Source organism: Macaca thibetana, chromosome 13 (genome assembly GCF_024542745.1).
Source record: "Macaca thibetana thibetana isolate TM-01 chromosome 13, ASM2454274v1, whole genome shotgun sequence".
Lineage (NCBI taxonomy): Eukaryota > Metazoa > Chordata > Mammalia > Primates > Cercopithecidae > Macaca > Macaca thibetana.
The window spans coordinates 59,644,331-59,668,068 of NC_065590.1; the positions used below are offsets into that span (position 1 = coordinate 59,644,331).

The 23,738-nt window shown below is 40.0% G+C and overlaps 2 protein-coding genes across 36 annotated transcripts in view; one reads left to right on the forward strand and one right to left on the reverse strand.

Moving 5' to 3' along the window:
• CALM2 (calmodulin 2) overlaps nucleotides 1–23,738 on the forward strand; it is a 1,210,617-nt gene that overhangs the window by 888,753 nt on the left and 298,126 nt on the right. The window lies entirely within an intron of this gene.
• MSH2 (mutS homolog 2) overlaps nucleotides 1–23,738 on the reverse strand; it is a 102,458-nt gene that overhangs the window by 37,733 nt on the left and 40,987 nt on the right. For both annotated transcript variants that reach the window (XM_050754859.1, XM_050754858.1), the window contains exons 8-11: nucleotides 15,762–15,871; nucleotides 10,501–10,624; nucleotides 6,829–6,979; nucleotides 2,548–2,645 (exon numbers count right to left, since the gene is read on the reverse strand). In XM_050754859.1, coding sequence (XP_050610816.1) covers nucleotides 2,548–2,645; nucleotides 6,829–6,979; nucleotides 10,501–10,624; nucleotides 15,762–15,871 — 483 coding nt within the window. The remainder of the gene's footprint in view (nucleotides 1–2,547; nucleotides 2,646–6,828; nucleotides 6,980–10,500; nucleotides 10,625–15,761; nucleotides 15,872–23,738) is intronic.

Below are 23,738 nucleotides of genomic sequence, written 5' to 3' on the forward strand. Positions count from 1 at the left end.
CGAACTCCTGACCTCAGGTGATCCACCCGCCTCAGCCTCCCAAAGTGCTGGGATTATAGGTGTGAGCACCTGGCCTCAGTATACTTTTAAAATTTATTACTTTTACCGAATACGTTTTTCTAAAGAAAAAGAAAGGAAGAATTCACACTACCCTATTATATAGCAATATAAGCCTTTAAGAATTAAACATGAGTGAAGTACTTGCTATAACTACTTTAAAACTTGTAAAATTGCTAGCATACTGACAAGAATAAGTTTATAGTAAAAAAAGAAAACTAGGCTGGGCAGGGTGGCTCACGCCTGTAATCCCAATACTTTGGGAGGCCAAGGTAGGAAGATTGCTTGAGTCTGGCTTGGGCAACATAGTGAGACCTCATCTCTACAAAAGATAATTTTTAAAAAGTTAACCAGGTGTGGTGGCACATGCCTGTAGTCCCAAGCTACTTGGGAGGCTGAGTGGGGAGAATTGCTTGCACCTAGGAGGTTGAAGCTGCAGTGAATCATGATCACACCACTGCACTAAAGCCTGGGCAACATGGTAAGACCCCATCAAATACATACATACATACATACATACATATATACCAAAAGCAAACCAAAGCATCTTAATTAAGAGTCTATACTTGGCATGTCACATAACTGGCTCTTAACCTTTTGTGACTTAATTGTATGATAGAAAATTATAAAAGTGATCCATTACACTTTTTGAGATGGAGTCTTGCTCTGTTGCCCAGGCTGGAGTGCAGTGACGTGATCTCAGCTCACTGCAACCTCTGCTCTGTTGCCCAGGCTGAAGTAGCATAATTATGGCTCACCGCAGCCTCGACCTCCTGTGTTCAAGTGATTCTCCTACCTCAGCCTCCTGAGTAGCTGGGACTACAGGCATGCACCACCACACCTGGCTAATTTTGGGGGGATTTTTTTGTAGAGTCAGGGTCCCCCTATGTTGGCTAGGCTGGTCTCAAACTCCTGGGCTCAAGCAATCCTCCTAGCTCAGCCTCCCAAAGTGCTGGGATTACAGGTGTGAACCACCATGTCCAGCCTCCATTATATTTTTAAATACAAATATTTTGTAATATGTAATATCAGACCAAGAAGAAGTTTCATTTAAATTCAGGTTGACTTCTAATATAAAATCTTCAATTTAAATGTTAAAATCTAAAAACTTTGCCCTGCTAGGTGCTTAATAAATATTATTTTTTAAGGAAGATCCATAGTTCAAATAAATGGTATTTATAGGGTTCTTTAAAATGCAATCTAGCCTAAGAAACATAATTCAGCTAGAAGATTATTATGTCACTGCTTTCTGATACAAACAAGCAAAAATGTAATCTTTACAAATCAATTCCATTCATTTCAACAATACATAAAGTGTATTAAAATAAAACCTTGAGTTTTATGTTTCCTTTTGATTATGACAATTCATAATAGCAACACAATTTACAGAATTATTCATACACATAACCTTTCAAAAAAATATTTACCCTTAAATAATTTAGCATGCATATCCTGAGAACAAGGACATTCTCCTAATCATAACACTACCATTTCACACAAGAAATCTGACGCTAACACCATATTGTCTCATATTAAACTTTCTCAATTCGCCCCAATAGTGTCCTCTATAGCTATTCCCCAGCTCCAACCTCTAAATTGGGGTCTAATCAACAACTGTCTACTGCGTTTGGCTGCCCTGTCTCTTTAAGACCTTTTGATTTCTTTTTTGCTGCCATGACATGGACATTTATTAAAGTTCAGGCCCTGAATGTACCACAATCTAAATTTATTTGAATTTTTACTTGTTTAAAATCAGGTTAAATATTTTGGTCAAGAATACCATATAGGTGATACTGTGTCCTTCCTTTTATATTACACCAGGAAGTACAGGTCATTTGTCCCATGACTGGTAATTTTAACTTTAATTACTTGGGTAAGGTAGTTCTTGAGTATATTTTTTAAAGGCACAATAAAGGTTACAGTCAACATACACACCATGATCGGCAAAGCCTTCCAACTTAACACATTACCACCTACTTTGTGCTAAACATATACTCATTCCATTCTAAGGGCAATAACAGTGTCAGGTTGCTGTGTTCCTTTAATTACATGAAAATGATCTCAAATGGTGCCACTAGAATGAACTCAAAATCTACAAAATGACACACAGAACTCAAAAAGGCCTGCCTCGTGTGTAATTAATATTTGCTTTTCAGTGGTATTTACTTCCATAACCTAGAGCCTCATGAGCCCATAGATGACCCAAGACATTAGTATGTTGTAGGCCCTAGTGTTTCCTTTCCTTGTTACAATTATAGTAAGTTTTGTGCTTTTCTGCCATTTTTTGTTTCTATGTACAAGAGTAATTTCCAGTTATGTGTCCTACCGTAACATACCATGCCTTATTTTATACAGGAAACCTAACATATTAAATAGTCAAAATGTAATGGTTTTAGAAAACAACAAAACACACTTCAAATATCATGATTTTTTTTTCTATTACCAAAAGCCAGGCGACATTCAGAACATTACTATTTCTATTAAGTTTACCTGAAGAAATATTGACAATTTCTTTAACAATGGCATCCTGGGCTTCTTCATATTCTGTTTTATTTTTGGTATACTCTTCATTTAAAGAAGTCAATTTGCTGCAAATCAACATAACAGTTTTATTAAAAATATTAAAATGTGTACTAGAAGCAATGTGTACTACATGAAACATATCCAAAGTATCCTATGAAACATCAAAACAATAATTAAAATGGAAATACAAGTGGAAAACAGACAACTCCTTACGGACAAATGTGGTTAGAATTCAATTTATTAACGTTCTTTTATGCTGTTTGGAATAGCGCAATGGCACAATTCCTGCTATAACTATATTCCCCTGAGTAAAAATATGACCTGTGCCCTTTTACAAAATATTTAAATGGAATCCTTATTTAAGATTGAAGTCGGCCGGGCGTGGTGGCTCACGCCTGTAATCCCAGTACTTTGGGAGGCTGAGGCGGGTGGATCACCCGAGGTTGGTAGTTCGAAACCAGCCTGACCAACATGGAGAAACCCCGTCTCTGCTAAAAATACAAAAATTAGCCAGGCATGATGGTGCGTGCCTGTAATTCCAGCTACTCAGGAGGCTGAGGCAGGAGAATCGCTTGAACCCAGGAGATGGAAGTTACGGTGAACCAAGAACACGCCATTGCATTCCAGCCTGGGCAACAAGAGGGAAACTCCGTCTCAGAGAGAGAAAAAAAAAATTAAAGCCACGACCCCTTTTAAAACACAAACACAGGCAGGGTGCCTGTAATCCCAGCACTTTGGGAGGCTGAGGCAGGTGGATCACCTGAGGTCGGGAGCTTGAGACCAGCCTGACCAACATGGAGAAAACCCGTCTCTACTAAAAATACAAAATTAAGTCAGGTGTGGTGGCGCATGCCTGTAATCCCAGCTACTTGGGAGGCTGAGGCAGGAGAATCACTTGAACCCGGGAGGCAGAGGCTGTGGTGAGCTGAGATAGCGCCATTGCACTACAGCCTGGGCAACAGGAGCAAAACTCTGTCTCAAAAAAAAAAAAAAAAAAAAGGCAAAGAAAAAACAAAAAAACCCCACAAACGAACACACAAACAGTATTTCTCATTACTGTAGCAAAAATATCTTTCAATACTAAAAGTTTTCAAAATAAGAAAAATGGGTTTTGTTTTGTTTGTTTGAGCCTGTTGCCCAGGCTGGAGTTCAGTGGTATGATTGACTCACTGTAACCTCTGCTTCCCAGGTTCAAGCGATTCTCATGCCTCGGACTCCACGGTAGCTAAGATTACAAGCATGTGCCACCACACTCAGCTAATTTTTGTATTTTTTAGTAGAGATGGCGTTTCACCATGTTGGCCAGGCTGGTCTCGAACTCTTGACCTTAAGTGATCCACCCGCCTCGGCCTCCCAAAGTGTTGGAATTATAGGCGTAAGCCACCATGCACAGCCAGGAAAATGTCTTGAAACTAAATCTCGTTGAGCAATTTGAAGAGAAAATTAAAATTAGAGGTTGAGCCGGGCACAACGTCTGTAATCCTGTAATCCCAGCACTTTGGGAGGCCAAGGCAGGTGGATTGCTTGAGCCCAGGAGTTCAAGATCAGTCTGAGCAACATGGGGAAATCCTGTCTCTATTAAAAATACAAAGTAGTGGGGCACACCTGTAGTCCCAGTTACTTGGGAGGCTGAGGTGGGAGGATGGCTTGAGCCCAGGAGGTGGAGGTTGCAGTGGGCCGAAATTGTGCGACTGCACTCCAGCCTGAGCGACAAAGCCAAACCCTTCACCAAAAAAAAGAAAAAAAAGAAAACAAAAAATAGAGGTTGACATAAAAAATACTCAAGGAAGATAAGAATAAGAAAAAAATATTAACTGGAATCAAGAAGGGAATGAAACTAAGAACAAAAAGAGGTGATGTAAAGGAGAAAGAAAGGAGAGAAGTAATTATCAGCAGTGGGAGAAAATCAGTTCATCAAGATGATAATTGTGGCCTTGATGGAATCACTCAATGGCACAGCAGACATGTATAGCTCAAGAACAGTACAGGGGCAAGTAGCAGCACAAACAGACTACTATGAAACAGGCAAAAAAAAAAGAATTAAAGAAATGCATGAGGGAAAGACATTATAAAAGTGAGACCACTGTGTGAAGGGACAAGTTGCAAAATATAAAAGCAGAGGCAGGCAGGGACCAGATTCTACAGGTCATAACCTAGTGAGTGACTTTCACTCTTGGCATCATGTGGCCATTCAGTCCAATCTTTTTTCATATGTTATAACTAACCCACAAAAAACTTGAAGATGATTAGAACACCCCAAAAGTTGTATCTTATACCAGCTAAAATATATACATTTCTTGATCCAGGAGTATTCTAGTGTGCTGGAAAAACAACACACCTAGATTTGGCAACAGAAGATCTAAGTTTAGGCACCCACCAGCACTAGCCGTCTAACTGAGGAAAAGTGAAGTCTTAGCTTCTACACCTATAAAATGAGAAATATACATGTCTTCTTTACTGAGAGTTATGAGGAACAAACTAATTACTAGGGTGTCTGAACACCTAGAATGTCTGCATATAATAGACACTCAAAGTACTTGTTAAACAGATGACAGGGGATCATATATATATAAGCTACCTGTAAAGTTCTGGGAAAATTCAGGAGGGGAGGGAGTAGTTTCCAGAACAGTACAAAAGGAGAAAGGCTTTAGCCTCCCCCCACCATAAGCCACAGAAGATTTTAAATATAATTTTAGGCCGGGCGCGGTGGCTCAAGCCTGTAAACCCAGCACTTTGGGAGGCCGAGACGGGCAGATCACAAGGTCCAGAAGATCGAGACCATCCTGGCTAACACGGTGAAACCCAGTCGCTACTAAAAAATACAAAAAACGGCCGGGCGCGGTGGCTCAAGCCTGTAATCCCAGCACTTTGGGAGGCCGAGACGGGCGGATCACGAGTTCAGGAGATCGAGACCATCCTGGCTAACACGGTGAAACCCCGTCTCTACTAAAATACAAAAAAAATTAGCCGGGCGAGGTGGCGGGTGCCTGTACTCCCAGCTACTCGGGAGGCTGAGGCAGGAGAATGGCGTGAGCCCGGGAGGCGAGGCTTGCAGTGAGCTGAGATCCGGCCATTGCACTCCAGCCTGGGCAACAGAGCTAGACTCCGTCTCAAAAAAAAAAAAAAAAAAAAAAAAAAATACAAAAAACTAGCCGGCCGAGTTGGCAGGTGCCTGTAGTCCCAGCTACTTGGGAGGCTGAGGCAGGAGAATGGCGTAAACCCGGGAGGCGGAGCTTGCATTGAGCTGAGATCCGGCCACTGCACTCCAGCCTGGGTGACAGAGCGAGACTCCATCTCAAAAAAATAAATAAATAAAATAAATAAATATAATTTTAAAATTTTTTAATTAATTTAAAATAATTTTTTTTTACATAGCAATAATTTGCTTCATGGACTTCCTAAGATCAGTTAGAAAAATGGCAGGAAAAAACTGTTAAAATTTGTTTCAACATGAAACAAGATTAAAAAAAAAAAAAGCTAGAATCTAGTGAATGGCCTCATATTTCCCTAAACTAATTTAAACACCCAACTGAAATACCAGAATAATTTTTTTAACTTGATAAATGATAGCAGTTTTCTTACAAAAAATAAACATGTGGGTCAGGCACGTTGGCTCACACCTGTAATCTCAGCACTTTCGGAAGCTGAGGCAGGTGGATCACTCGAGGCCAGGAGTTCGAGACCAGCCTGTCCAACATGGTGAGAACCCATTGCTACTAAAAATAAAAAAATGAACCAGATGTGGTGGTGCAGGCCTATAATCCCAGCTACTCAGGAAGCTGAAGCATGAGAATCGCTTGAATCCGGGAGGTGGAGGTTGCAGTGAGTCAAGACTGCATGCCACTGCACTCCAGCCTGAGTGACACAGCAAGACTCCGTCTCAGGGGGAAAAAAAAAAAAAGAGATAAAAGAAACATGAAAATAAAGCCGAGATATGAGCGGGAACTAGCTCTAATAGATATGGTAACACAGAATAAGTGATAAAATATATTTTGCGTAGACAAAAGAATGGTGAGACAAGGTAAAAGTAGACTCTTTAAAACAGACCCAAAGTACCACTTCAGTCAGTGGGGAACAGATGGATTATTTAGCAAATGGTATTGGGACAGCTGACTGCTATTTGGAAGAAAGCTTGACTCTTACCTGGTGACTACATTAGTAAAACTTCCTTATCATAGAACATTCACATCATGTTAGAGCATTTAGGGAACTAATAAAGGGTTAAAAATATAATAATGACTTGCAAACCTGTTGGTAAATTTAACACCGTTCTTCTGGATATCTACAGTACTAAAGTTTTTATTGTTACGAAGGACTTTTTCTTCCTTACAGGTTACACGAAAGTAATATCCAAACTGTGTACTGGAATCCAGTTTAATCTGTTTGCCAGGGTCCAAGCCTTGATAATCAAGAAGAAAAGAAAAAGTATTCCATAAATACCTACAGCCATTTTTCAATGTAACTCTAAAATTATTTAAATAATGAAAAACATATTGTTATATGACAACACATCACAATTATTATCTAACCAGAAAAGATTCAAATACTACTTACTTGAAAACTACATGAATTACGGATATCTATTTATAAAATCCTCAACTCCCTTATGAATGTTAGTTTCTGACTTGAAAGCTGCTTTCTGGGTAAACCTATCCAAGGCTGCAGAACACCAGCACTGGGCAACACATTTGCCCCAGTTGTTGTGAGCACATGAGGATGGATTAAGGTATAACCCCACCCTCGTGGAGTTATGCATGAGAATTATTTTCTTAACCAAAGTTATTTCTTTGGAACTAATATAGAGTATAATTAATGTGACCAAATACAATTTCCAAACAAAAACTTGAGACTCTGACAATGAAACTCTAGGAAAACTAGTGCACATATTTTCTGTTAAGCATAGGAAACTTCACAAACCAAATGATCTGATTGATACGTGAATGGAAAATAAATCTCGGAACCCCAAAATCACTAAGCCGAGGGAAAAGTCAAGCTGGGAACTATGTCAGACAAACCTGCCTCCCATCTTATTCCTAAATAAGATAGCAACAAAGATTAAAAAGCTACATACCTCCCTCACAGTTTGCCCACAAGGAAATTCCTTGTGAGCCTCCAGATGTTCACTCTCAAACAACTCTGTTGAATTTCACCCTAGCAATGTAAACTGATAGCTTATCTTCACAGGTGAGGGACAGAAAGTCATCCCTCTGCTCACCTGACACAAATGCATTTCTGATTGCTTCCTCTGCCCTATTGTTTATGTAAAAATGCAGATTCACTAAGCCAGACTATTCAGTGAAAGGTCAATCAAGGACTCAAAAGAATGCAACCTTTTGTCTCTTATCTACTTATTACCTGAAAGCCCCTTGCTTCGAGTTGTCCTGCCTTTCCGGTTCGAACCAATGTACATCTTACACATGTTGACTGATGTCTCATGTCTCCCTAAAATGTATAAAAGCAAGCTGTACCCTAACCACCTTGCACACGTTGCACACGTGTCATCAGAAACTCGTGAGACTATGTCATGGATGTGTTCTTAACCTTGGCAAAATAAACTTTCTAAATTGGTTGAGACCTGTCTCGGGTATTTTGGGTTCACAATCAGCTAGACTTTCTGCATCGAGAATTTCTGGGTTTTTATAAATATGTTCCCTCTTCATAATTTCATTAACCAATATGATCTCTAGACTACAAACTAAGAGAGAGGGAGAGTATTTACAAATGTACTTGCTGAAGTGTGGCCATCAAATGTTAGTAGTAGCAAACAACTAAAGACAGACCTCACTTGACCAGTGAGGAAAAGGAAAGTAGAGACCGATCCAGAAATAAAATTGGACTGATCTGAACAAAGGAACCTCTCAAAACATTCAAAGGGAAAGAGTAGTTCCGCAATGAAAGACTGCAAACAATCAGTGATCAAAGTTTCAAAACAAAGGACCATGTTCATGAGTACGTAACGTAGTTTGCTTATATATGCATTTCACTGCAGTGTTAACAACAGCAACATCACCAAACATGAAAGACAATGGTATTTATAGAATACTGTTTATTTAACACATGTAAACCGAGGCTGCCATGAGGATCACAACTTTATTTAAAATGAGGCTCACATCCTCAAAGTGTAATGGCATTTCTGATGACACTAAGGTCTAAGAATTAAAGACCTAAGTAGGTCTAAGAATTAAAGCAATGAATCCAACATGTTAATGCTACAGTAGAATGTGGTGAAAACCAGAGAAATTAAATAATTTGTAAAGAGCTTCAGAAAAAATTTCCAAGCTGAAACTAGAACTCGTGTTTCCCAACTCCCAGCCTAATGTTCTTACACTACAGTTACAGTGTTTCTGTCTCAATTTGAGTGCTATTTATGTCGCTTTCAACATACTTTTTAATAAAACAAACTTACTTAATTTTAAATGAAATTAAACAATTTATACCGTAAAAAAACAAGTTTTTGCCATTAATTTTCTCATTAGCACTCAATAAAATAGATCAAAAAAATAGGCAATAATTTAATGTATACTATGATGCATTCTTTTTTTTTCTTTTTTTAAAGACAAGGTGTCACTCTCACTCTGTCCCTCAGGCTGGATGGAATACATTGGTACTATCATGGCTCACTGTAGCCTCAACCTCCCAAGCTAAAGCAATCCTCCCACCTCAGCCTCCTAAGTAGCTAGGACCACAGGTGTGCATCACCACACTCAGCAAATTTTTTTCCTTTTAATTTTTGGTAGAAATGTGGTCTATGTTGCACAGGCTAGTCTTGAACTCCCGGGCTGAAGTGATCCTCCTAAGTATTGGGATTATAGGCGTGAGCCACTGTGCCTGGCCAATGATGCATTCTCTTTTCTTATTTTGAGACAGGATCTCACCCTGTCACCCAGGCTGAGCGTAGTAGTGCAATTATGGCTCACTGTAGCCTCGACCTTCCTGGCTCGAGTGATCCTCCCACCTCAGCCTCCTGAGTAGCTGGGACCACAGGTGCATGCCACCATGTCGGGCTAATTTTTGTATTTTTTGTACAGACAGGGTTTCATCATGTTGCCCAGGTTGATCTTGAACTCCTGGACTCAAGCAATCTGCCCACCTTGGTCTCTCTCAAAGTGCTAGGATTACTACAGGTGTGAGCCACCATGCCCAGTCCAATGATGCATTCTTAACAGGATTCTTCCCTCATAAAACCAATTATCAGCAGAAAAACTTCCAGCCAAACAAGTTAACATACGGTAAAACACAGAAATGTGCAGGTACTTTAACTTTCTATTAAGTCAAAAATTATTAAGGAAATACAAAATAACTTTAACTCCAGATACATAAACTCTCTGAGCCTTAATATCCTTAGCTATGAAATGAGGAAGATGGATTTTAATGCAAAAGTTCTTAATTAGGGATCTAGTCCATGTTTGGACTCTCTACAGAAACTATTTGCAAATTTTTTATATATGTAGGTATGGGCATCAGATTATCCGGAAGTTTATTACTGCTTAAATACACTGTTTTGTTCTGGATTTCTAAACTTCTTTGTACTGAGCACCTTACACGTGTTTGATGAAAATCCAGAGGACAAAAAAGTGTGAACCCATAGGGAATTAATAAGCTGGTATGGAAGACAGACTTTTTCCAAAAATTGGCATTAATGAAATGCTTGGAAACCCCAAAGCCAAATCAATGCACTACTCCTAGGAGAATCGGGTTTGGTGATCCTCCTAGGAGTATCCTGTTACCAGTGGAGGTGACATTTAAAATAGGGCTTGTTTAAATGACATCATACAAGGGCCTATAGGGCGATTTCTGTTTGACAAGAATGTGGAGTCATCATCTTGGGGACAGGAAACTTATAAAATAATTCTGGCATCAACATAGACAGACACTGTATAGACAAAAGAATTATTCCAACCTCCAATGACCCATTCTTACCAAGATCTCTGGCTGCACTTATTAATGTTGACTGCATCTTCTTTTCCAAGTCATTCATTATTTCTCTTAATTCACTGAGATTAGGATCAAATGAAGGTTTTACAAGGAATTCATGGTTTTCTACCTGCAAACAGAACAAAGTGACAAAATCCTATAAATAATAGGTAAAGACAGAAATTATACAGCAAATATTTCCTCCCACTTAAATTTTACTGTTTTCAGTTAAATAATTTGCTATCCATAAGTTATTCAGTCACAACTATTAAGGAGTTTCTATTTACTGAGATGGAAAATTCTGTTCATTAGGACTTCAGAGTTCTGTATGTATAAAAACGATTCATATGAAACAGATGCAGTGCTGATGATGTATATGTCCCTAATAGTATTCTACATTTTATTTATATTTTTCCTAAACATTTAAAATGTTCTCCCTAAAAATTACTAAGTAACGTTCAATGTGCAAAACTTGTAATAGTTGTATGTTGCCCAAACTAAGGATATACCCTAGAAATCTCAAAAAGCTCTAAGAAACGAAAGAATTTTCTTAAAAGTTAATCAAAATCTCACAATTTAAAAACATACTCGTAAGTACTTTGTTTCACTAAATTCTTACCAGTAATAACAGCAAGAAACCACAACGAAAAATAGATCTCATTTACAATAGCAAAAACTACATAAAATATTCAGAAACAAAGTCTTGATTATATAGGACCTTTATAAAGATAATTGCCTATTGGAAGATTTAAAAGAATATAAATGTTAAATTCAACTGATTAAAAAACTACAGGAATTGGACCAGCGCCACGGCTCATGCCTGTAATCCCAGCACTTTGGGAGGCCAAGGCAGGTGGATCACTTGAGGTCAGGAGTTTGAGACCAGCCTGGTCAACATGGTAAAACCCCATCTCTACTACAAATACAAAATGAGCTGGGCGTAGCAGTGTGCACCTGTAGTCCCAGCTACTTGGGAGGCTGAGGCAGGAGAATCACTCAAACATGGGAGGCGGAGATTGCAGTGAGCCAAGATCGTGCCACTCTACTCCAGCCTGGGTGACAGAGTGTGACTCAGTTAAAGAAAGACAGAAAGACAGACAGAAAGAAAGAAAGAGGTAAACTATGAAAAGAGAAAACTAGATCTAATATTAATAAGCTATGTATTTCCACAGATTGTCCGATAGGAATTCTTTTTTGAAACAAAACAACTAAAATTTACATGAAATTGTGAAAGAACATCTAAAAAAAGGATGAAGTGTATCCTTACTAGGCATTACAATTAAGCAGACAATTATGTATAGAAGCTTAATATAACAGAGTGAGTCCGTTCTCTTGATTTAAATTATTCAATAAATGAGGTTGAGATAAATTGTTCCTAATTACTATCCACTTAGAGAGTACACTTTCACATACCAGAAGCAAACTATGCAAGGAATAAGGAATTAAAATCAAATTACAGAAAGCTAACAAAAAAGAGAATATACACAAAATAACTTTCTCAATTTAAACCAACCAAAAGAAATTCAATATAATATTAAAATTTAAAATTTTGGCCAGGCTCGGTGGCTCACACCTGTAATCCCAGCACTTTGGGAGGCCAAGGCAGGCAGATCACAAAGTCAGGAGATCAACACCATCCTGGCTAACACGGTGAAACCCTGTCTCTACTAAAAATACAAAAACTTAGTCAGGCGTGGCAGCGGGCCTATAATCCCAGCTACTAGGGAGGCTGAGGCAGGAGAATCTCTTGAACCTGGGAAGCAGAGGCTGCAGTGAGCCGAGATTGCGCCACTGCACTCCAGCCTGGGTGACAGAGTGAGACTTCATCTCACCAAAAAAAAAAAAAAAAATCAAATTAAATTTAAAAGTACATAAAATCCAGTTATAAGCTTTATTTTGCTTAAACTTATGGTTAAAAAAACCTCACAAAAAATGAAAAAATATATACCATATTAAAAAGTGTTTTAAAAAGTACTCTGACATAGCTCTCTTACAATGAGACAAAATGTAAGGCAAAAAAGCATTATTAATTAAGGATAGAGTCCCTAAAGAATGATGAAGATTCAATTCACCAGAAAAAACAACAGCTCTGTGCCTCACATATTAACCAAAAACAGACCTAGATGGAGAAACCCACATCTTTCTCAGTAACCCAGCAGATCAAAAATTAGCGAGCACATATAGACAATGAAATGAAAAAACAATCCCAAAAGTAGAGTACACATCCAAATTTTAAATACATGGGGAACTTTTATGAAATGGATACACACCAAGCTTGGAAATTTAAAAATATACTTCTAAATAATTAACAAACCAAAGAACAAATGATAATAGAAATAAAATACTTGGAGTTGAGTAAGAAATTATACCTCTCTAAACTCACACTTGTAATCCTACAACTTTGGGAAGCCAAGACAGGAGGATTGCTTGAGCCCAGGAGTTCAAGGCCAGCCTGGTCAACATAGCAAAAACCGTGTCTCTACTAAAAAATAAAAAAATTAGCCAGGTGTGGTGGCACACGCCTATAATCTCAGGTACTCAGGAGGCTGAGGTGGGAGGATCACTGGAGCCCAGGAATTCAAGGCCTGCAATGAGCTATGATCAAACCACTGCACTCCAGTCTCGGCAACAGAGCAGGATCCTGTTAATCAATCAATAAATTAATAATTAATGTGGTATGTCCATCAGGGAATACCATTCAGCTATATGAGGAGATATGATCTGGATATGTGCCCCCACCCAAATGTCACATTGAATTGGAATTGGAATCCCCAGTGTTGGAGGTGGAGCCTGGTGAGAGGTGACTGGATCATGAGGGTGGTTTCCCCTGGGTACTCTTCTCATGATAGTGACTGACTTGTCCTGAGATCTAGTTGTTTAAAAGTGTGTAGCACCTCCCCCTTCTCTCTCTTGCTCCTGCCCATCATGTAAGACGTGCACTACAAGAGAACTACTCTTGATCACCATAGACTCTTAAATCACTGGAGATGGCACCTTGATTTGGGTATGCAAAACAAACCTTACTAAAACAACCTTTACCTTCCATTAGTTTGCCCCACATATTTACCTTCCCACAATTTACCACCCCTCGAAGCTCAAACCTCTTTTCTTCAATCTTGTTGGCTCTCCACAATTTATTGTCTGATATGGTTTGGCTGTGTCTCCACCCAAATCTCATCTTGAGTTGTAGCTCCCATAATCCCCATGTGACATGGGAGGGACTCGGTGGGAGGTAATTGAATCATGGCAGCAGGTTTTTTATTTTTATCATCTCTAGAAATAATTTAAAAATCAGCCAGGTGTCGTGGTGCACATCTATGGTTCCAACTACTTGGGAGGCTGAAGTGGGAGGATCACTTGAGCCCAGATTCAAGGCTGCAGTGAACCATGATCGCACCACTGCACTCCAGCCTGGGTGACAGAATAAAACTCTGTCTCATTTTTTAAAAAGGGTGTGGGGGCAGGGACGCGGTGGCTTACGCATGCAATCCCAGCACTTTGGGAGACTGAGGTGGGCTGATCACCTGAGGCTGGAAGTTTGAGACCAGCCTGACCAACACGGAGAAACCCCATCTCTACTAAAAATTCGAAATTAGCCGGGTGTGGTGGCACATTCCTGTAATTCTAGCTACTTGGGAGGCTGAGGCAGGAGAATTGCTTGAACCCAGGAGGAGGAGGTTGAGGTGTATCGAGATAGCGCCCTTGCACTCCAGCCTGGGCAAAAAGTGTGAAACTCCATCTCAAAAAAAAAAAAAAAAAAGTAATGCAAAGAATCTGACTTAAACCAGCAAACCAAACGGTTACCCTAATATGAATAATGCAAGCATATATTCCTGCATGACCATTTTAACAGGGAATTTAACTTAGAAAAATTTCAAAATACTATTTTTAAAGTCTTGCAAATTAAAAACACTATATTCAGGCTGGGCATGGTGGCTCACACCTGTAATCCCAGCACTTGAGAGGCCAAGGCAGATGGATCACCTGAGGTCAGGAGTTCAAGACCAGCCTGGCCAACATGAGGAAACCCTGCCTCTACTAAAAATACAAAAATTAGCCGGGTTTGGTGGCAGGCGCCTATAATCCCAGCTACTCGGGAGGCTGAGGCAGGAGAATCACTTGAACCCAGGAGGCAGAGATTGCAGTGAGTCAAGATCACGCCATTGCACGTCAGCCTGGGGACAAGAGTGAGACTTCATCTCGGGGTGGGGGGGAACCCCACTATATTCAATGGGCTCACCATAGTAAACTGGTAAACTTGTTCATATAAACAAATTTTTAACAGATTCAAAACAAAGCATTACCATGTCATAAACTGTGCTTTAAAATTTACTTTCATGTAAGGATATTTTCAACTATTTCACAAACTGTTCTCACTTTACATACAGTTATTGCTCAAAATTGTTAAAGACATGAGATATAGATCACTTAAACCCTAAATGTTCTCAATTAACAAGAAATTTTAGAAGTAAATAGTATTTAGAGTCCTGGTTAACTTTTTAGTTATATTCAACAACTATTTAGGAGATGCATACATATTCTAACCTCCTCCTGCAAAGAACTCTCTACGTGGAAAAGAAACAGAAGTGGCCCAGCAAGGTGGCTTATATCTGAAATCCCAGCATTTTGGGAGGCTAAGACCGAGGCAGGAGGATAGCTTGAGGCCAGAGTTTTGAGACCAGTTTGGGCAACACGGCGAGAGTTCATGTCTATAAAAAAGTTTTTAAAAAAGTAGCCAGGCGTGGTGGTACACAGCTGTATTTACAGCTACTAAGGCTAAGGCAGGAGGATTACTTGAACCCAGAAGTTTGAGGGGTTAGTGAACTATGACAGTGTCACTGCACTTAAGCCTGGGTAACAGAGGGAGACCCAGTCTCAAAAGAAAAACAAGAAAACAAACAAAATGAAAGTTTTCTTGTGTGTCTTATGTTTACCTCTAACTTCTCTTTCCTTTTCCAGTGACTATAATTTTCCTTCTCTTTGAAAATAAAATGCAGTTGCATTTATGAAATTGTTCATTTATGAGATTGTCTTTAACCAGGACAGTTATGCCCAATATTCATTTCCTCTGCTACTCTGTATTTCATCCACTGAAACAGTTGCTATTTTTTAAAAAAATCCTTTTCCCATCTGTCACTTCGTCTTACGTCCACTGTCTACAAAGGTGCTACAATTAGATACTAAAAAGAAAAATTTACACGCTTTCTTAATGTGGCCTTTGTTTTTAAAAAATATCTACTGTTTAAATTTAAAAGTATATTGCATACCTGATCCATATCTAAAGTTGTTTCTATCATTTCCTGAAACTTGGAGAAATCAGAACGAAGATCAGTAAGAGGAGTCACAAAAACTGCCAACAATAATTTCTGGTGTTTTCCTAAAAGAAAGTAGTAAAACAAACAAATAAAAAGATCTCATTTTTACAAAATACAAATCATAAAAATGTGACTGAGATAAACAAGCATCATTTGATCCAAAAGTTACAAATAGTACAGTAGGTCTCCAAAGTTACTATTTACTCAGGTGTTTTAATTCAAATTGTTTAGTACTCAAGTTATTTTATAGGAAGGGAAATGATGTAGCACTCAAAGCTTCCCACTAATAATACATTACCTCCCTTGTCTGTAAATCCAACAAGTAATACAGATGCAGAAATATGACATTAATTATGACTAAATGAATTTCATTTCTTATAGATTTAATAACCCAAAGTCATTAAAATAAAATCTCTAGCTTACGTCATATTCCTAATTTCCATTAATAACAGTGTTCCAATTAACAGATTAAATCAAGCCAAGTTTTTACACAATGGAACTGTACTTGATGGTATTTAAGGGTACATGATGGGGAGGCCGGGCATGGTGGCTCATGCCTATAATCCCAGCACTTTCAGAGGCTGAGGCGGGCAGATCACTTGAGCTCAGGAGTTTGAGACCAGCCTGACCAACAAGGTGAAACCTCATCTCTGCTCAAAATACAAAAATTAGCCTGGTGTGGTAACACAGGCTTACAGTCCCAGCTACTCGGGAGGTTGAAGCAGGAGAATTGCTTGAACGCAGGAGGTGGAGGCTGCAGTTAGCCCAAGATCACACTACTGCCCTCCAGCCTGGGCAACAGAACGAGATTCTATCTCAAAAAAAAAAGAAAAAAAAAAGAGCATATGCTGGGGAATCATGTATGAAGGAGTAAGTGAAGCAATGGAATATATACTGTGAAAAAGTAGGCAGGACTAGAGACCTGGGTAACAATCCCAGCTCTGCTACCCATTGGCTCTCTTATCTGGAGCATCATACTTTGAGCCTCATTTTCCCTTTTTGTGCAAAGGAATAATAATAGCTACCCAGAAATAATAAATGAGATAACTATACACCACACTTGTACAGTCCTTGACACTTAACAGAAGCTCAACAAGTTACTTTGTATTACTACTGGTATAATGCAAGGATTTTTTTTTAATCGCCAATAAATTCCCTTAGAAGAATTCCGCAAGTGATACCTAACACACTGCATTTCACTCCAAAGCAACAGTTCCCAAACTTCTCCAGAAATTTTAGCAGCTATTGAGAAAATGATGAAAAACTACTATGAAGTCAGCAAAATTGTTTTAAGGATTCATGTTTTATTATTAATCACAACAGCATCTATACATATTTAGAAAATATGTACATACGTGTGAAGCACTATTTAGACAGAATAAAAACAACACTTTGCCCACACAATGTCTGCTGTGCTACAATGCATAGTCCTTTATTCCAAATTAGCTCATGCACTGTTGGTAAATAAGGGAATCGTGGCAGCAAAATTCAGAGGTGGCATTGGTTTATGAATGATTTTTTTTCCAGCCCATTAATGTTTTAAAGGGATCAAGGTTAAGCTCTCACACAATTAAGAGTAAGCCTTAGCAGTGAAGACCTCAGAGTAGTTGGCTTAACAGCCACTGTACTTTCCACTCACTATGTTAAGATATGTGGGACAGCTCAAGGGTACAAAACATTTGCCAGTGTTTTTGAAAAAGAAAAAAAAAAAAAAAAGAATTCAATTTCATACCATGGTTCAGATTTTTAATTCTGACGAAACTAGCCTCTATTAGAAGCAAATGCCCTCAAGGACCTACATCTCAAAGGAGAAAACAACAGCCACAGATCTAAGGCTTCAAAGAGTTGGCTAATGCTGGTGCTTGGGTGCAAATGCCAGGAAGGCCACAGTTTTTATTACAGTTTGTTATGCTTCTGTTAGAAGTGGTTTTTAAAAATTCATGTATTTTCAGGTCTGCTTCAACCCTGTTTTTTCCATAAGCTGTTATTTTTCTAGCACATGACTGAAGAAGGTTTTCCAAGAATCCATACTGCATAAATATCTGTATGAACTTCAGAACCTATGTCACCCTCAACATGTCCTCTGGCTCCTCAAGCATACGAGCCCACTTTGCTGCAGCCCTTCTCAGTTTATAAACTTCCTTACGAGTTCTCCTGCTTCCTTATCCTCCAAGCTTTCACTAGCATCTTAAATTCCTTCCCCTCCTTGTAACTTGTACCAAACCCCAGTTGCCAATTTCCAACTAGATTTTGTAAAGCTACATTCTCCACCAGTGATCACAGGCTGGAAAGCCCTACACAAGCTATCCTGAGGTCTTAACCAAAGGACTCCTGGTATTCATAGCAGTACATAAACAAAGAAGAAAATTCTAGTTTTATTTCCTCTAGCCTCTAGCTGAAATTTAGCGTTTGCTTTCATTATTAATGTAGGCAATAAGCCATGGTAGTATTACCAGTACCTGTGTCTTTGTTACTAATTAAATCACCAGCTATATTTTCATATGATATTAGTTTTGAGATATTTTAAAGCATTATTTGGCCGGGCGCGGTGGCTCAAGCCTGTAATCCCAGTACTTTGGGAGGCCGAGATGGGCGGATCACGAGGTCAGGAGATCGAGACCATCCTGGTTAACACGGTGAAACCCCGTCTCTACTAAAAAATACAAAAAACTAGCCGGCCGAGGTGGCGGACGCCTGTAGTCCCAGCTACTCGGGAGGCGGAGGCAGGAGAATGGCGTGAACCCGGGAGGCGGAGCTTGCAGTGAGCTGAGATCCGGCCACTGCACTCCAGCCTGGGTGACAGCGCGAGACTCCGTCTCAAAAAAAAAAAAAAAAAAAAAAAAAAAAAAAAAAAAAAGCATTATTTAACCTCACTCTTACTTCGGAAGTCAAGTAGTAGGCTTTCTGTCAGGTATTTTTCAATGCATTAATAAAAAAGACATTCTTACATCAAGAATTTGTTTCATATTTTGATAAGTATATTTCAATACAATTGGTTTCCTTTGTAACTCTGCGTTTTATTTTATGTATTTAAAAACACTACTAATGGACTTCAACAGTAGCCAAGAAGGTCCACAGCACAAAAAAAAGTTAAAAATCTCAGACAGGCCTCTAGTCTCAACTCCTACCAACCTCGTCATAATTCTCTACTTCTATGCTTGACCACTTTAGGTTTCCTTCGCTCCTGCAACAAGGTAAGACCACATCAGCCTTATGTCTTTGCACTGGCTGATCCCACTAGCCTCCCCTCCTACCTCAATTTTTTTTTTTTTTTTTTTTTTTTTTTAAGATGAGGTCTCACTCTAACACCCTGGATGAAGTGCAGTGGTGCAATCATGGCTCACTGCAGCCCTGACTTCCCAGGCTCAGGCAATCCTCCAACCTCAGCCTCCTGAGTAGCTGGACTACAGGTGCATTTCACTATGCCTGAGTAATTTTTGTATTTTTTGTACAGATGAGATTTCGCCATGTTGCCCAGGTTGGTATCAAACTCCTGGGCTCAAGTGATCTGTCCACCTCCGCCTCCCGAAGTGCTGGGATTACAGGTATGAGCCACCATGCCCAGACTCCTTCCTCTGTCCCCTCCAATTCTTAACAGCTGGCTCCGTTTTATGGTTCAAGTCTCACCTTAGATAGCAATTCCTTAAAGAGGCCTTCTTTGGCCACAGGATCTGTTGTCTCCCTGGCCCCTTGCCAAGTCACTGTATCATACCAACACATTATGCTTTCTTTATTGTACCTAATGCTATTTTAAATTCTTGTCCACTTATTTCCCTACTGTCTGTCTCCCTCCACTCTTTCACTATTATGGAAACTCTACAAAACAGGGACTTCATCTATCAGAACTCCTAAAAAATGTTTGGCACAAAGTAGCCAGTTGATGGTATTTGTTGAATGAATGACTTTATGAAGGAAGGGAACAAGAAACTGATAAGGTAACCAATTTATTTAGTAAGAATCTCAAAGATCACACAGGGAAATGATTTGTTAGCTTCTTAAGTGTATCAAAATGTAAAATGCTCAAATAATCAAGTCATTAAATAACTTTTGTTAGGAACTCCAGATTAACTGTCCGCAAGATTCACTTAAAACTCCGTGAAGCTTTCATTTTCAAGAACACAACTGTGTACCTCATGAACTACTGCAATGCTTAGGTCAGTAAGTGTAAGTATTGGGAGGCATGGAGGCTCACGCCTGTAATCCCAACACTTTGGGAGGCTGAGGCAGGTGGATTACCTGAGGTCAGGAGTTTGAGGCCAGCCTGGCCAACAGGGGAAACTACTCACGTCTCTAATAAAAACACAAAAATAAGCCGGGCATGGTGGCATGTGCCTGAAATCCCAGCTACTCAGGAGGCTGAGGCAGGAGAACTGCTTGAACTCAGGGGGTGGCGGCTGCAGTAAGCCAAGATCGTGCTACTGCACTCCAGCCTGGGCAAGAGAGTGAGACTCCATCTCAAAAAAGCATAAGTATTAACGTTTCTATAACAACCCTAAACATAAGCTAATCACTATTAAATCATCACTTACTATAATCAAAAAATGTAAAATATCAGGATACATTGAAAGCCCATCAAGAATAAGTGATTCAGCCTGGGTGTGGTGGCTCATGCCTGTAATCCCGGCACTTTGGGAGGCCGAGGCGGGTGGACTGCTTGAGGTCAGGAGTTTGAGACTAGGCTGACCAACATGGTGAAATCCCATCTCTACTAAAAATACAAAAATTGAGCCAGGCATGGTGGTGCATGCCTGTAATCGCAGCTACTCGGGAGGCTGAGTCAAGAGAATCACCTGAACCCAGGAGGCAGAAGTTGCAGTGAGCTGAGACCATGCCACTACGCTCCACCTTGAGTGACAGAGCAAGACTCTCTGTCTCAAAAAAAAAAAAAAAAAAAAAGAATAAGTGGTTTAGGACAGGGCTCACACCTGCAATCCCAACACTTTGGGAGGCAAAGGTGGGGAAAATTGCTTGAGGTCAGCAGTTCAAGACAAGCCTGGCCAACATGGTAAAACCCTGTCTCTACTAAAAATACAAAAATTAGCCAGGCATGGTGGTGGGCACCTGTAATCCCAGCTACTCAGGAGGCTGAGGCAGGAGAAATCACTTGAACCTGGGAGGCAGAGGTTGCAGTGAGGCGAGATTGCACCATTGCACTCCAGCCTGGGCACACAGTGAGACACTGCCTCAAAAAATAAAGAATAAGTGGTTTAGGCCAAGCATGGTAACTCATGCCTGTAATCCTAGCACTTTGGGAAGCTGAGGCAGGAGGATCACCTGAGTCCAGGAGTTCAAGACCAGCCTGGACAACATGGCAAGACCCCCTCTCAGGGGGAAGTAAAAAAAAAAAGAGTAAGTGGGCTGGGTGCAGTGGCTCACACCTGTAATCCCAGCAGTTGGGAGGCCAAGGCGGGCGGATCATGAGGTCAGGAGATCAAGACCATCCTGGCTAACACAGTGAAACACTGTCTCTACTAAAAATACAAAAAATTAGCCGGGCATGCTGGCAGGCACCTGTAGTCCCAGCTACTCAGGAGGCTGAGGTAGGAGAATGGCATGAATCCGGGAGGCAGAGCTTGCAATGAACCGAGATTGTGCCACTGCACTCCACCCTGGGTGACAGAGCGAGACTCCATTTCAAAAAAAAAAGAGTAAGTGGTTCACTAAGATATACTTCTGTAGAACTTACCTGTGGAGAAAAGGAAAGAGAGGGAAAGAGAGAAAAGAGAGAGAGAAAGAGAAAGAGAGAGAGAGAGAGAGAGAGAATGAGATAGAGAGACAGAGACAGAAAGAGACAGAGATACACTGATACACTTCCGGCCAGACACCATGGCTCATGCCTATAATCCCAGCACTTTGGGAAGCCTAGGCAGGTGGATCACTTGAGGTCAGGAGTTTGAGACCAGCCTGGCCAACATGGCAAAACCCTATCTCTACTAAAAATACAAAAGAAATTAGCCAAGTGTGGTGACACACACCTATAATCCAAGAAGTCTGGGATTATGTTAAATGACCAAACCTAAGAATAACTGGCGTTCTGGAGGAAGAAGGGAAATCTAGAAGTATGGAAAACATATCTGGGGGAATAATCGAGGAAAACCTCCCCAGCCTTGCTAGAGACCTAGACATCTAAATACAAGAACCTCAAAGAACACCTGCGAAATTCATTACAAAAAGATCATCACCTAGGTACACTGTCATCAGGTTATCCAAAGTTAAGATGAAGGAAAGAATCTTAAGAGCTGTGAGGCAAAAGCACCAGGTAACCTATAAAGAAAACCTATCAGATCAACAGCAGATTTCTCAGCAGAAACCCTACAAACCAGAGGAATTAGGGTCCTATCTTCAGCCTCCTCAAACAAAACAATTATCAGCCAAGAATTTTGTATCCAGGGAAACTAAGCTTCATAAATGAAAGAAAGAGTCTTTTTCAGACAAAAATTGCTGAGAGAATTCACTAGTACAAAGCCAGAACTACAGTAACTGCTAAAGGGAGCTCTAAATCTTGAAACAAATACTGGAAACACATCAAAACATAAATCTTACTTTAAAGCATCAATCTTACAGGACCTATAAAACAAAAATACAATTTAAAAAAACACAAAAGGAATACGGTATACAGGCAACAAATACCACAATAAATGGAATGATACTTCACATCTCAATGCTAACGTTGAATGTAAATAGCCTAAATGCTCCATATAAAAGATACAGAACTGAGGGCCGGGAGCAGTGGCTCACGCCTGTAATCCCAACACTTTGGGAGGCTGAGGAGGGCAGATCACAAGGTCAGGAGTTCAAGACCAGCCTGACCAACATGGTGAAACTCCATCTCTACTGAAAACGCAAACATTAGCTGGATGTGGTGGCACACGCCTGTAATCCCAGCTACTTGAGAGGCTGAGGCAGGAGAATCACTTGAACCTGGGGGGCAGAGGTTGCGATGAGCCAAGACCACGCCACTGCACTCCAGCCTGGAAGAGAAAGCAAGACTCCATCTCGGAAAAAAAAAAAAAAAAAAAAAAAGATACAGAATTGCAGAATGGATAAGAACTCACCAACCATCTGCTGCCTTCAAGAGACTCACTTAAGAATGCACATAAACTTAAGGTAAAGGGGTGGAAAAAGATATTCCATGCAAATGGACACCAAAAGCAAGCGAGAAGAGTTCATTCTTATTATCAGACAAAACAATCCTTAAAGCAACTGCGTTAGAAAAGACAAAGAGGGACATTATATAATGATAAAAGGCCTTGTCCAACAGGAAAACATCACTATCCTAAACATATACGCACCTAGCACTGGAGCTCCCAAAATTATAAAAACAATTACGGCCAGGTGCGGTGGCTCACTCCTGTAATCCTAGCACTTTGGGAGGCCGAGGCGTGCGATCACCTGAGGTGAGGAGTAGGAGACCAGCCTGACCAACATGGAGAAACTCTGTCCCTACTAAAAATACAAAATTAGCAGGGCATGGTGACGCATGCCTGTAATCCCAGCTACTCGGGAGGCTGAGGCAGGTGAGCTGAGATCGCACCATTGCACTCCAGCCTGGGCAACAAGAGCAAAACTCTGTCTAAAACACACACACACACACACACACACACACACAATTACTAATAGACCTAAGAAATGAGATAGACAGCAAATCAATTAATAGTGGGAGACTTTAATACTCCACTGACAACACTAGGCAGGTCATCAAGACAGAAAGTCCACAAAGAATCAATGGATTTAAACTATACCCTGGAACAAATGGACTTAACAGATATATACAGAATATTCTACCAAACAAATGCAGAATAAACATTCTATTCAACAGCACATGGAAGTTTCTCCAATGGAAGTTTGTGGCATACGATAGGCCACAAAATGAGCCTCAATATATTTAAGAAAATTAAAATTATATCAAGCACTCTCTCAGACCACAGT